Below are 14,253 nucleotides of genomic sequence, written 5' to 3'. Positions count from 1 at the left end.
GGCAGCGGTTTAAAGGGCTGGGGCCGTAGAGGCAGCGGGAGCCCCTGACCCTTTAAATAGCCCCCGGAGCCCCACTGCTACTCCAGGGCTATGGGGACTATTTAAAGGGCCCAGGACCCCCCTGCTTCTACCGCCCCGGCCCTTTAAATAGCCCCCGGAGCCCTGGAGTAGCGGCAGCTGGGCTCTGGGGGCTATTTAAAGTGCCCAGGGCAGTAGAGGCAGTGGGAGCCCCGGCCCTTTAAATAGTCCCCAGAGTATTTAAAGGGCCTTGGGAAGCCGGGCCGCCCCAGTACGGCGCACTGGCTCTTGCCGGTATGCCGTACCGGGGTGTACCGGCTTACTTTCACCTCTGCCTCTCCCACACCCAAACTCCTGCTGCTGCTGCTGCAGGGGAAGGGGCACGGTGGCCCAAGATTGCCCGAGCAGCGGCTGGTGCAGCTGGCCCAGGGGCTACCTGAGCTGTTCAGTCAGCCCCTGGGCCAGCTGCACCGGTCACTGCAGAAATCACGGAAGTCCCGGAAAGTCACAGAATCCATGATTTCCATGACCTCCAGGACAGACTCGCAGACTTAGCTATGATGCATATGAGCATAGGAGTTGTCATACTAGATCAGATCATTTAAACAACTAGTTCAGTAGCCATTCTGCCAGTCATTCCTAAATACTATATATATACACACATGCCAAATTTTCAAACCAGTGACAGATTTTAGGCTTCTAAATCCACCTATAGATACCTAAATACAAGTGGCCTGATTTTCAGGAGTGCTGACCTACCAATGCCAATGATGTCAAGGAAGCTGTACATGCTCACTACCTTTGAAAATCAGGCTTCTTATTAGGATTACTAAATTTAGCAATAGAGACTTAATTTCAGATTTTGAGATTTAGCTATAGTTATTTGCTTTGCTCCTGTTTCAACTTGCATTATTTATTGTTCTGTGTCTATCTCCATGCATTTCCATAAATCATGGAAACCCAATGAAGGGTTTGTTTGATTATTCAGATAAAAAGATAACAATAGGGTAACATTCAAGAGAAGAATGCCAGACAGCTCATCAGCTGAATAACTGAAGAGTTTGCCAAAGGGTCATTATTTACTGTTAAGTAGTAAATACATGGTATACAACCTCTCTCTCACCTGTGATTGTATACTATTACTTTCAAATTTGCAATGCAATGAGGCACCATCACAACATATTATCATAACCCTTCATGGATTATTTTAAAATATATTTCTAAAATGCAAAATCATTCCAGAAAGTATATGCTTAAAAAGGGTGTTTAAAAACCAAATTCTTGCCTCATTGAACATATGCAAATTGCATTAATTGTATAGAGATTTGTGCACGTGCATAGGAGGGCAAAATTTGCACCCAAGGGAGGTAATTAGTAAGAATTTCATGCTAACCAGCTAGATTTCAGACTAAGAAATACGGTGTTGTAGAGTTTAAATTTAATCTGCAATTTCAAGTTTGTAGTCCATTTAGTATAATTAATACGGTATCTCAAAACTATATTAAAAAAATGTTGATGTAACCATGTTGGTCTCAGAATATGAGACACACAAGCAGGTGAAGTAATATCTTTTACTGGCCCAACTTCTGTTGGTGGAAGGTACAAGGTTTGTGTCACTCTGCTTCTTTCCCCAGACCTGAAGAAGAGCATCTTGAAAACTTGCACCTTCCACCAGCAGAAGTTGGTCCAATAAAAGATATTCCCTCACCTACCTTGTCTCTCTCATTAAAGAAAAATGACTACTATTAATAGAAAAACAACTAAAGCAAATACTTCATCTTAATATTAGGATCCCTTTGCCACAGAACCAAGTATTTGTTCAATAAATAATAATAATTTGTTCAAAATAATGTGATCTATATATTATCTTTATATAAGTATATTGAACTATGTGTGTGTGTGTGTGTGTGTATGTATTTCATTACCTTGTTCAATATACTTATATAAAGATAATATATAGATCACACTACTAAAAGTAAGTAGAAAATAATATTTAGATATTCTCTTATCATCAAACTCAGACAACTCACACTATGAATTGAGGTCATTTCAGACCTTTTTTAATTTTTGCAGAGGTAATGAGGGTAAGGGGAGAATATTTTTTTTTAAATTCTGAAACTTGAAACTTCTTCCTTGCTAACTTGTTCCTGCTTGCCGTTTCACAGTTTTAAACTCATGCAATTTCAGGATATAGCTATGCAATATATTGAATGAAATGCAGGCTGAAAGTGAGTTGCACTGTATTAATTATGGGTGGTATATAACTGAAAAACAGTACATAGGGAGTCTGGATTCTTTCACATGTTTACTAAATTCAATATACTTACAGTGAAATCCTGGCAGACTTAAACGGGCTCATGAAAGTAGTAATTTCTATATTGAGTATGCATAATAAAAATTTTAAACAGAAAAATCCTTATGGTAACTGGATGAGCTTTACCCTCTCCTTTAAGACTAACAGAAGACCCTCTTTACTCAGACCATAACATTAAAAAAAAAAAAAAGGCAGGGTGGGAGAAGGAAGGTACAGTTGGGAGAATCAGAAGCCTTTTATGAATAATCATCTTATAAGCCAATTTACAGAATTTAAGGGACATTTCCTGCAATGTGTTGAGAGCACCTCCTTCCCACTGACTTGGGAGTTGAAAGCAATCAGATCTTCCAGGATTGGTACATAGATCAGGAAACCACTTATGTTCCAAGAAGTAACTCAATTTTTAAAGTAGTTTTACCATTTACTTACCACCGTTTTCATCTGCAGTTCCATCTAACTGAGGTATAGAGAGATTAGCTAGAAGCAAACTGTTACCACTCCATTCCATTTCTTCTTCTGAAGATGAATCCTCCTCTTCAGTTGAGCTTCTATGCATATTTTTGCTCACTGACCTAAAGAAAATTAAGCAACCCTGATAAGAGCAGGATATTTTAGATTGCAAAAAAACTCTGGCTGGAAAGAATTATGGTGGAGGTAAGTGGGAATGTCTTTTCAGGGATGAGAGGAAAGGCAAATATATTTGTCAGATATTTCATTGAGACACAAGAATATTGTTCTGTGGTTTTACTGTGATATCCACTACCATAATGGTAGTCAGGAAAAAGTAGACAAGATCTGTGGCACCTGAGTGATACTTTGATTTTGTATCATACGGATTCCAATTTGACAGTGCTTAATAGCAACTGAAAGTCTGAAGGAAACTGAGTGGTCTGTGTGAGATGAGCTGGTGCTCTGTCTAGCTTGTGATGCATCTATTTCAGTAATGGCTTTTTGTTGTTTTTTAAATAAGTCACTAGGCTGCCAAGCCAGTACTTCTCCAGATCTGAAAAAGAGCTCTGTGTAGCTCAAAAGCTTGTTTCTTTCACAAACAGAAGTTGGTCCAATAAAAGATATTACTTTACCCACCTTCTCTCTCTCTAATATCCTGGAACCAACATGGCTACAACAACAATGTAAACAAAATGAGTACTAGCATAGGACAAAAAAAAAAAAGATGGGTGGAAAAAAGGTTCACCTAAAGTTTAAGAAAGACATTGGGGGAGGGAGCGGAGAATCAGAAAATAAATAACGCAGAAGCTCTGCGTTAGAGTGATTTTTTTCTTTAAAATACAGCAATCCATAGTGTTCCATACAGCTAAGCTATTTGGTGGCTCCAAAACAGAACGCTAGAAAAACTATTAAGCAATTTAAAATTTTATGAAAATAAAAAGGGATACAAAACCTATCTTAATAGAAATGTTTTTAAAATATTTTATAATTTTGTATACCAGAATGGCATTATGGGTTACTAGCCTGAAAATGTAAATAAGTAGTAATTTATAAACTCATAGGAATGCAAAAAAAAAAAAAAATGTGAAATCTGTCCACTGAATCATTTTTTGTACTAATATAACAAAGTATCAAGATTAAATACTTTGAAAAGAGTGATGTCCAAAAAAAGGGAAATATTTTTATCCAATTTTCCTTTTGACAATATTTTGAAGGAGGAAAAAGTAATATCAGATAGGAAAAAAGGCTTTGTGTCCAAAAAGTATGGGAACTGGAAGTCAGGTAATCCAAGTTCTATTCCCACGTCTAATAGAGTTTTTCTGTATGTCGTCAGGAAAGTCAGTTAATCTCTCCATGCCTCAATTCTTCCATCTTAAAAATGGGGATCTTAATTATTTCCTACCTCAGAAGAGAGTTGTTAGAATTAATATATTAATATTTGTAAAGTGCCTTGAGTTTCTTGAATGGAACTCAAATACGTAAAGACCTGATCAGAATTTGGGTGGAGAAATGCTGGATATAACTTCCATCGGGGCCTGTCAATACTGAGTTGACAAAAGAGGTCAATACAGAATGACACAAGGCGCTCCAGGAGTCCTTTATCTTAAAGAATCAGCCTACTGCTCAGGGACGGCCAAACTTTTTGGCCTGAGGGCCGCCATCGGGTTTCGTAAATTGTATGGAGGGCCGGTTAGGGGAGGGGGTCGTGGCCTGGCCCCCACCTCCTATCTGCCCCCCCCTCCGGGACTCCTGCCCCATCCAACCCCCCGTTCCCTGATGGCTCCTCTGGGACCCCTGCCCCATCCACACCCTCCCGCTCCCTGTCCCCTGACTACCCCCAGACCCCCGCCGCCCCATCCAACCCCTCCTCTCATTCCTGACGGCCCCCCCGGGACCCCTGCCCCATCCAACCACCCCTTCTCCCTGTCCCCTGACTGCCCCTTGCCCCCCCATCCAACCTCCCCTCCTTCCTGACTGCCCCCCCGGGACCCCTGTCCCCATTCAACCCGTTTCCCCCCCAACCACCATCCATACCCCTGCTCCCAGACCACTACCCCGAACTCCCCTGCCCTCTATCCAAACTCCCCTGCCCTCTATCCAACCCCCCCTACCCCTTTACCGCGCTGCCTGGAGCATCAGGGGCTGGTGGTGCTACAGCCGCGCCGCCCGGCTGGACCTGGGCCACGCTGCCACCGCGCAGCACAGAGACCGGGTCAGGCCGGGCTCTGCAGCTGCGTCGCCCCAGGAGCTCACAGCCCTGCCGCCCAGAGCATTGCGCCGGCGGCAGAGCGAGCGAGCTGAGGCTGCAGGCGAGGGGGAACAGCGGGGGAGGGGCCGGGGTGAGCCTCCCGGGCCAGGAGCTCGGGGGCCGGGCAGGACAGTCCCGCGGGCCGTAGTTTGCCCACCGCTGCTACTGCTGGTGGTCCAGAAAAGAAGTGTGCACTGTAAGATTTAATCATTGACCTCAAGGTGAATGGGAACACATGGTGCTATTGTTGGACTGTCAGGTCAGTCTTTACAAATGTATTTCCTAAACATTGACTCCAGGTACATCAAGTGTCAAACATATACAGTAAAGCTCTAAACTGATTATAATGGAAAGGATGACAGATCAGGAACATAGATACAGGAAAAAGTTACCTTAAAATATGTTCTCAACAGCAAAATTAGAGGCTTGGATACAAAAAACATGCATATAAAACTGATTATCAAGTGTCACCACTTTAAAAGCCATATCTAGCCTGAGATCTCCCAATGCTCAACGGGAGTCCCTTCTGTAAGTCAGAGATAGTGTCTGAGTATTTAAGTCACTTCATTTAGAGTTACATATTCACGGGAGTTGAAAACATGAAGTATTTGGGAAAAAGGACAAATATTTCTTTAAAAAAAGGAAAAAGCCTGTTTTCCATGTCAAATACATACCTTCTTTTTTCCCCATGCTCTTCATTGCTGCTATCCCATCTTTGGGACATTAGCAAACTGAGTTCCATCTCTTCCTTTTCAATCTGTGGTTCATTTTCTTCATCATCACTGTTCTGGAGATTTCTGTAGCTTCCAAGAGAATGGTTTTGAGATAACATTCTGTGTCCTCCCATTTGATACCCATCATCCTCCAAGCCAGCCAACAGGTGTATCATGGCCTGATCAGAACTACTGTCCACTGCAAAAAAAGCCCACACAGACATAATTTTTACCTACATTTTATCCTACTTGTAAATGAATGTTTAGTTATAGTATCTCAGTAAAATAACTTTAAAATACAATTCCTAACCATTTTTAATCAATTAATTAGGTAGTGATGGGAGTTGGTGGAGGCACCAGAAACACATCTCTCTTCATGGCCACCTTATTTTCCATTTCCCTGTTTTACATCACCCTCCCTACCTGTCAGGCTCCAATCCTGATAGCCTTATACCTATTCCTTACTTTTCTTCCTTCTTGCTCTGGTTATACTAATTTCACTCTCATCAATGCTCCTTTCTCTCCAATTCCTTCCACCCCCTCACACTTGGTGAAAAAGGCTCTCTCCCTTCATTGCAGCAGTTGAAGTCATCTTCTTTTGCTCTCTTCTCTTCCTAAGTAACTTAACCTCTCTTGCCTAATCAATTCCCAGGCTGCCAACTCCCACTGACTCCTGTTCACATTCAATTCCCTCCTCAAACACTCTTCTCTGCTTTTCCTCCTATACTCGTCTGCACCCTTCACTGTCCAAGATTTTGCCTACTTTTAAAAAAAGCAAAATTGAAAGCATCCAGGAAGAATATTCCTCCTCTTCTTCCACCCCTAATTCCTTCTTTCTATTGAGGAGATCTATTTTCTACTATTTGCCATTAATCCCACAAGTTGTTCCCCTGATCCTATCTTTCTCTGTATATGGAGATATACCTATCTCATAGAACTGGAAGGGACCCTCGAAGGGTCATCGAGTCCAGCCCCCTGCCTTCACTAGCAGGACCAAGTACTGATTTTGCCCCAGATCCCTAAGTGGCCCCCTCAAGGATTGAACTCACAACCCTGGGTTTAGCAGGCCAATGCTCAAACCACTGAGCTATCTCTCCTTTCATCCCCGGTTTTCCTCCCTCTCCCATATCTTTATATGTTCTCATTCCTTGGGCTGCTTTGTCTCTGCCTTCAACTAAAGAATCATAAAAATGTAGGGCTGGAAGGAATCTCGAGAGGTCATCTAGTCCAGCCCTCCATAATGTGGCAGGACGAAGTATACCTAGACCAGGGGTTCTCAAACTGGGGGACGGGATGGCTGAGGGGGTCATGAGGTTATTATGTGGGGGGTTGTGAGAGGACAGCCTCCACCCCAAACCCCACTTTGCCTCCAGCATGGTGGCAATAATGGTGTTAAATATATAAAAAAGTGTTTTTAATTTATAAGGGGGGGCGCACTCAGAGGCTTGCTATGTGAAAGGGTCACCAGTACAAAAGTTTGAGAATCACTGACCTAGACCATACCTGACAGGTGCTTGTCTAACCTTTCCTTAAAAGCCTTCAATGATGGGGATTCTTCAACCTCTCTTGGTAACCTATTCCAAATACTTAACTATCCTTATAGTTAAAAAAGTGCTGCAGATTAAGCCCATTGCTTCTTGTACTACCTTCAATGGACATGGAAAACAATGGATCATCATTCTCTCTGTAACAGCTCTTAACATACTCGAAGACTGTTATCAGGTCCCCATTCAATCTTCTTTTCTCTAGACTATACATACCCAGGTTTTTTCCCTAGCCTTTCCTCATAGATCAGGTTTTCTAAACTTTTCATCATTTTTGTTGCTCTCCTCTGAACTCTTTCCAATTTGTCTACATCTTCCTTAAAGTGTGGCACCCAGAACTGGAAACAGTACTCCAGTTTCAGAGGGGTAGCCGTGTTAGTCTGGATCTGTAAAAGCAGCAAAGAGTCCTGCGGCACCTTATAGACTAACAGATGTATTGGAGCATGAGCTTTCATGGATGAATGCATCCGACGAAGTGGGTATTCACCCACGAAAGCTCATGCTCCAATACATCTGTTAGTCTATAAGGTGCCACAGGACTCTTTGCTGCTAGTACTCCAGTTGAGGCTTCACTAGTGTCAAATACAGTGGAACAATTCCTTTCTCTCTCTTAGATACGACACTCCTGAAAATACAGCCCAGAATATTAGGCCTTTTCTACACTGCAGAGTTTTGTCGGCAAAAGGCAGCTTCTGGTGGCAAAAAGTGGAGGTGTACACACTGCAATGCCACTATTGGCGACAAAATAAAACCACCTTGACGAGAGACAAAGGGCTTTTTGCAGCGAAGTTAAAATGACAGTGTCAGTATAAACACTGCCATTCGTCCCAAAGAGCGTGCAGATGCTCCCCCAGTATCCCACAATGCCCGCCGTGACTGCTCTGCTCACAGTTTTGAACTCATCTGTCCTGCAGGCATGTACCCCTCCCCTTTCAAAGCTCTATGAAGTTCTGACAGCTCAGCATGCTGCTCTGCTCTGGGAAAAAAGAGCAAATCATTAACGTGGAATGCTGTTGTCTCCTGCACTAGGAACACAGAAGCAGGCAGGCAGGGGCGAGTGTGTGTGTGAGACTGCTGTGCAGAGCCAAGGAGGGAGGTGGGGGCCTGATGTCCGGGGTGTCCCCCTCCCCCTGCCTCAGAACTGGTTGCTTTCAGCAGCTGAGACAGCATACTCACTCTCCCCCCAGCATACACATTCTCTCACATATACCCCACCCATACACACTGTCTCTCCCCCTCCACACACTCACTGTCACACGCTCCCCCACCCACTCCTCCCCACTTCAGTTGAAAAGCGGTTGGCAATCTTAATAGGATACCCATGGAACAATGGGATTAAGAAACTGCATCATGTGACACTGTACCTGCCCCATGAGGCAGTGCAAACCCTTCCAAAAGCACCCTGCGGCCAATTGCACAGTGGGATAGCTACCCACAATGCACTGCTACTATAGTAGCTCTATATTGATGCAAGAGCTACTAGTATGGATACAATCTGCCGACACAAGGAGCGTAGTGTGGACATGAAACAGTGGTTTAATTAAAGCGCTTTAATTAAAGTGACATAACTTTTGGCAACAAAACTCTGCAGCCTAGACATAGTCTTAGCCTTTTTTGCAGCTGCACCACTTTGTTGACTCATATTTAGGGCCCCACCAAATTCATGGCCATGAAAAACGCGTCACAGACTGTGAAATCTGGCCTCCCCCCATTAACGATTTAGAGACCCTAATACAGGGGCATTTAACCGTTAAATATTCCTCCTTTCATCATGCTCTAGTTCAATCAGAAGTTATGGGAATGATGCAGAAATTACTGGGTAAAATTCTGTGGCCAGTGTTATACATAGGACCCTACCAAATTCACGGCCATGAAAAACGCGTCATGGACTGTGAAATCTGGTCTTTTGTGTGCTTTTACCCAATACTATACAGATTTAAAGGAGGAGACTACTGTTTCTCAAATTGGGGATCCTGATCCAAAAGGGAGTTGTGGGGTGTGTGTGTCAGAAGGTTACTTTAGGTGGGGAGGGTGTCACGGTATTGCCACCCTTAGTTTTGCGCTGCCTTTGTAGCTGGGTGATGGGAAAGCAGCGGCTGTTGGCCAGGCGCCCAGCTATGAAAGCAGCACCCCGCTAGAAGCAGCACAGAAGTAAGCGTGACAATACCATACCATGCCACCCTTACTTCTGTGCTGCTACCTTCAGAGCTGGGCGGCCAGAGAGTGGTGGCTGCTGACTGAGGGCCCAGCTCTGCAGGCAGCAGCGCAGAAGTAAAGGTGGCAATACCATACCATGCTCTCCTTACTTCTGTGCTGCTGCTGGTGGCAATTCTGCCTTCAGAGCTGGGTTCCCAGACAGCAGCCACCACTCTCCAACTGCCCAGCTTTGAAGGCAGCACCACCAGCAGCGCAGAATTATGGGTAGCAGTATCACAACCCCCACCTACAATAACCTTGTGACCCCCTCCCCACCCCCACACAACTCCTTTTTGGGTCAGGATCCCTACAAGTACAACACCTTGAAATTTCAGATTTAAATAGCTGAAATCATGAAATTTACTATTTTTAAAATCCTATGTCCATGAAATTGACAAAAGTGGACCCTGACCTTGGTAGGGCCCTACTCATATTCAATTTGTGATCCACTATAACCCCCAGACCCTTTTCAGCAGTACTAACATCTAGCCAGTTATTCCCTATTATTTGTAGCTGTGCATTTGATTTCCTTCTTAAGCCCAGTACTTTGCAGATGTCTGTATTGAATTTCATCTTGTTGATTTCAATTCAAATTCCTCTAATTTATCAAGATCCTTTTTTATCCACTTATCTTGGGGAAAAATTCTTCCCATCCCCACCACTTGTCTCTCTGATTACCATCCACCAATACCTCCAGGGAGCTGGTCTGTTAAAGCCAGCCTATGAGAGTTCTCTCTCGCCCCAAACCCAGAGAAAGAGAGCCGAGAAGAGTGTGAGCAATATAGGCAGGGGAGAGAACAGGCCAGCCAGGCCCCCTTTCTCTCTGACCCAAATTTTGGGACTCCAGAATCTCCTCAAGCATCCCCACACCTCTTAGAGACATATGGAACAGGAACTCCTCCCAGCACCTCTAGTTGGTTGACCTGGAAAATGACATTTTGAATTAGAGCGGCAGCAGCAGCAGAGCAGTTTTTACAAACCAGCTGGATTGGTGAGAGATTATAGAAGGTGACACTGGAAGGCAACCTTCTAAACTGCAAACTCCTTGGGTTAAGGAGTCTGCCTTCCTCTGGGTTTGATACAGAACTAAATACACTGAGGGAATGCAACAGTTGCCCAGTAGCAAAGAATGTATTATTCATGTCCTGGTTATACTCACTGAAAACTGCAGTCTGATTCAGTCTCTGAGACAGTGGATGAAAAATCTGACTATTTTCCATGACGTTTAAAATCGCTTCTTCATTAATAAGAGCATCCTCCTCTTTATTAGTATCCCTATTAGGTTCTTTAAAAAATTAGACAAAACTTGAAGGAGTAATATACATCAGTGTTTCAATATGAAAGCAAAACAATTTCTAAAAATCAGTTTGTGGCTATTAAACATTCAAGTATTTACAAATTATTTTAAAAGACTTCTAAAAAGTTTCTGTGGTTCTATCAACTATGAACATTTTGATCCACAAAATGTCTTTGTGGTGATGAAAATCCTGCAGATTTTGTGACTTGCTTCACATTCTTTGCACTGCTCAGGTAGCACAAAGAAAAACTAGCTCCCCAGTCAGATATGCTACTGACACAGAGAGGACCCAAGTGCATGTAGAGAGATGGCATAGCTGGCTCCTAAATACCCCTGGTGAAGAGTTTACTTTACTGGTGTTACAAGGAGCTAAAGTGAGGGCAAAGGTACTATTTAGTTCAGGCAGTCTATAACGAAGAGTCAAATCTTGCTCGATTTATTCATGCATAAAGTTCCAATGGCCTAAATATGTGAATGTGTAAGGCTTGGTCCCTAAAATTAATGTCACTGAAAATACTCACCTGTGTTCAGCTGCTTATCTTTGTGCACTTCCACCATATTGGCTGGTGAACATGGAACTGCTTTAGGAGAAAGTACCTCTGAATGTAGTGTTAACTCAGCAGAGAACTCCTCTGATCCATTACTGTAGTCCACTGAGCCTGACAATGTTCTATTTAATTTTAAAAAAAAATCTTTAAAATGACTATTCAGGTTAGTACAAAAGGTTATAAATCATAGGAAATGGCTGACTACTTACACAGAGAAGTCACTTTGCTTGAGGATTTCCTTAAGTCTCTTTTGAAAGATTTTTTCACTCTCTGTTGTTGGCACAAATCCACGATCTTTAAGATTTAAAAAAAAAAAAAAAAAGGTTTGTTATTTGGAGTTTTTACTCTAATTTATCAACACAAAGTAACTTGTGTATGACTGCTAGGATGATCGCTTATATTAGCAACTCACTAATAATCTTTTGAAAAAATATATTTGCTTAAAACCAGTTCAAATTTGAGTGTTACAACTGTGATCAGAAACCAAAGAAAGACAGTACAACCATAACCAATGCAGCTATTATTCCTGGGGGAATTCTGCGCCACTGCACACGTGCAGAATCAATTAACCGTGCATATTTTAAATTTTTTGTGCAGAAAAAGGCTTCTGCCAGAAAGTTGCTGCAGTTCCACCTTTTGCCCCATCTGAGAAGTCTCATTCACTGCACAACCTTGATTAATTCCAAGAGTACAGTTTTCCCTGTGCAATTAATTTTTAACCTGACCAAAACAATGTATTTTTCTCCTAACCTGGTTCTGAGAAATAACTACACTGTTTTAACTGAAACTTTGCCAAAAAAAGAAAAAACAGTTTGAGGAAGACACCCATAGCCTGGAAAACATCAGTCCAAATGGGTTGGGGGGGAAGATGTGGAGGGGGGGCAAATGGGGCAATTTGCCCCGGGCACCGCAGGGGCCCCATCAGCCCTGGCCCGGCAGCAGCCTGGGTCTTTGGCGGCATTTCAGCGGCGGGTCCTTCAGTGCTGCCGAAGACGCGGAGCGACTGAAGGGCCCCCGCCGCTGAAATGCCGCCGAAGACCCGGACCGCCGCCGGGTGAGTACAAGCACTGCAGCTCTCCCGCTTTGCCCCAGGCCCCCTGAATCCTCTGGGTGGCCCTGGAATATAGGGTATTATAATGGAAAGTGTCAGGCAACCTTAACTTTATTATACACAGCACAGACAACAACCTGTGCTGTGTATAATATATTCTGTTAATTAATATGATTTTGAATCAAATTTTCATATTTTAAAATACAAACATTGGATAATGCTCTTTCAATAAAATAAAAACAATAAATCTCAAAAAACCTGAAACTTAATACATTAACTTCAGCTCTGTATCCTACTCACCTCTCCTATAAAAATGTTCTATAGACAAACTGCACATCACTGTACACTTCATTTACCTTGTGAATCAGATGGACTAATCTGAGAAGATTCATTCTTCTCTCTCCGGCGCTGCTTTTCATCTTCCCATATAGCTTGCAAACCAGGGTTCCTCCCAATCTGGGCTGGAATATGCCAGAATACATCAAGGAAAGGTTGTCAGGGTGAAGAAACAAATTCTTTAAATAACTCTGACAATGGCATATTGTTCCACTAATAGCTTCGCATCAGTCCGCTGCTGTTCATTGCAAGTCATACCTTGCCTAGACATACTGGTGTAATGCAAAGTTCTGGCATAATTCCTCTATTTATTCCCTAGTAATCCTTGCTTTTGAAGACTCTTACTACTTAGTTGTGTGGACAAAAGCATAGCTTCTTTTGGCACCCATGCCAATGTTAATTCAGTGGTCATTAAACAAGATGTGGAAGAACCAAAATAACTGGAATTTTACATCCTTTTCTTACAGGCCAAAAAAGCCTACTGAGCTCCATTACCGAGATTCTGTGTTGTTCCTGCGATGCTTGGCTATTCTTCTAATCCCCTGCTTACTCCTTTCTCCAATTTCCATTTTATAGTTCTTGTTTATCATAGAGTTTCGTACTGCTGCCCATCACTAGAGTATCTGAGCACCTTATTATTTATATTGCATGCAGTATATCAGATGCCTCAATCAGGGTTTAAGCCTCATTGTGCTAGGCATTATAATAATATGACAATATAAATCCCTGCCCTGAAGAGCATTACATACAGAATAATTAGCAATTCACCTTCAACATCCAATCGATTCAAAATATCAGCAGCTACTGCATCCACCTCCAATTCGCAGGTACTCTGTGGTTCAACACCATCTAATATTAAAGAGCTGCAATAAAATAAATATCACATAGTCAGATGGGTTAATTTGATAATGATTTTTCTTGTGAAATTTTTAAAATAACTCTCTCCTTTACTTGGAGTGGCAACCAAAATAGTTGCAGGGAAAAATTACTATGCTAATTCAGTCCACGTAACTATCAATTATTATTGCCATTTACTATAAGTTTTTAAATCAATAAACACATACCTATTTCTAATTTGGATACATACAGATCTCCAAATACCGAGGTCATTTTTCGGGGAGGAAGCGAAGATGCCATTTCTGAAATACTGTGGCAGTGATACTTTTAAATGGATTTCAAATGTGAAAATAACCGGGTACATATCTGAATAGAATTTGCTTTTAACAGGAGAATATTCTTACTGCTAATTTCTTTCTGGGATGCAGAGTCCACTGTTGTAGAACAGAGAGTAGCTCCTTTTTATATGCAGATTAGGCAGGGGAGCAGCTAGTAAGCAGCTCTCATTTGTCACCTTTCATCTAGAGTAACACTATTGTCTCCATTGCTCTCTCATCAGTTTGGACAGAATCCATGTTGGTGGAATCCAGGACCCAGAAAGGAATTAGCAGTAAGAAAATTCTCCTTTCTGGGTCAGAGTTCTATAGTGCAAAACAGGTAGGGACTGGTTCAGCATTTTCCATTAAGTGTAAAGAAAAACA

The 14,253-nt window shown here is 42.4% G+C and overlaps 1 protein-coding gene across 1 annotated transcript in view; it reads right to left on the bottom strand.

Annotated features, from left to right (window-relative positions):
• Window positions 1-13,825, bottom strand: part of REV3L (REV3 like, DNA directed polymerase zeta catalytic subunit) — a 91,933-nt gene extending 78,108 nt beyond the window's left edge. Inside the window, exons 1-8 of the mRNA XM_029912159.1 lie at window positions 13,803-13,825; window positions 13,484-13,578; window positions 12,736-12,840; window positions 11,538-11,622; window positions 11,302-11,450; window positions 10,643-10,768; window positions 5,705-5,942; window positions 2,762-2,904 (exon numbers count right to left, since the gene is read on the bottom strand). Coding sequence (XP_029768019.1) covers window positions 2,762-2,904; window positions 5,705-5,942; window positions 10,643-10,768; window positions 11,302-11,450; window positions 11,538-11,622; window positions 12,736-12,840; window positions 13,484-13,578; window positions 13,803-13,825 — 964 coding nt within the window. The remainder of the gene's footprint in view (window positions 1-2,761; window positions 2,905-5,704; window positions 5,943-10,642; window positions 10,769-11,301; window positions 11,451-11,537; window positions 11,623-12,735; window positions 12,841-13,483; window positions 13,579-13,802) is intronic.
• Window positions 13,826-14,253: the final 428 nt, after the last annotated feature.

This window comes from Terrapene carolina, unplaced genomic scaffold (genome assembly GCF_002925995.2).
Source record: "Terrapene carolina triunguis isolate 2854851 unplaced genomic scaffold, T_m_triunguis-2.0 Scaffold42, whole genome shotgun sequence".
Lineage (NCBI taxonomy): Eukaryota > Metazoa > Chordata > Testudines > Emydidae > Terrapene > Terrapene triunguis.
Note: the sequence above shows the minus strand (reverse complement) of the source record. Positions and strands in the feature narration are given on the sequence as shown.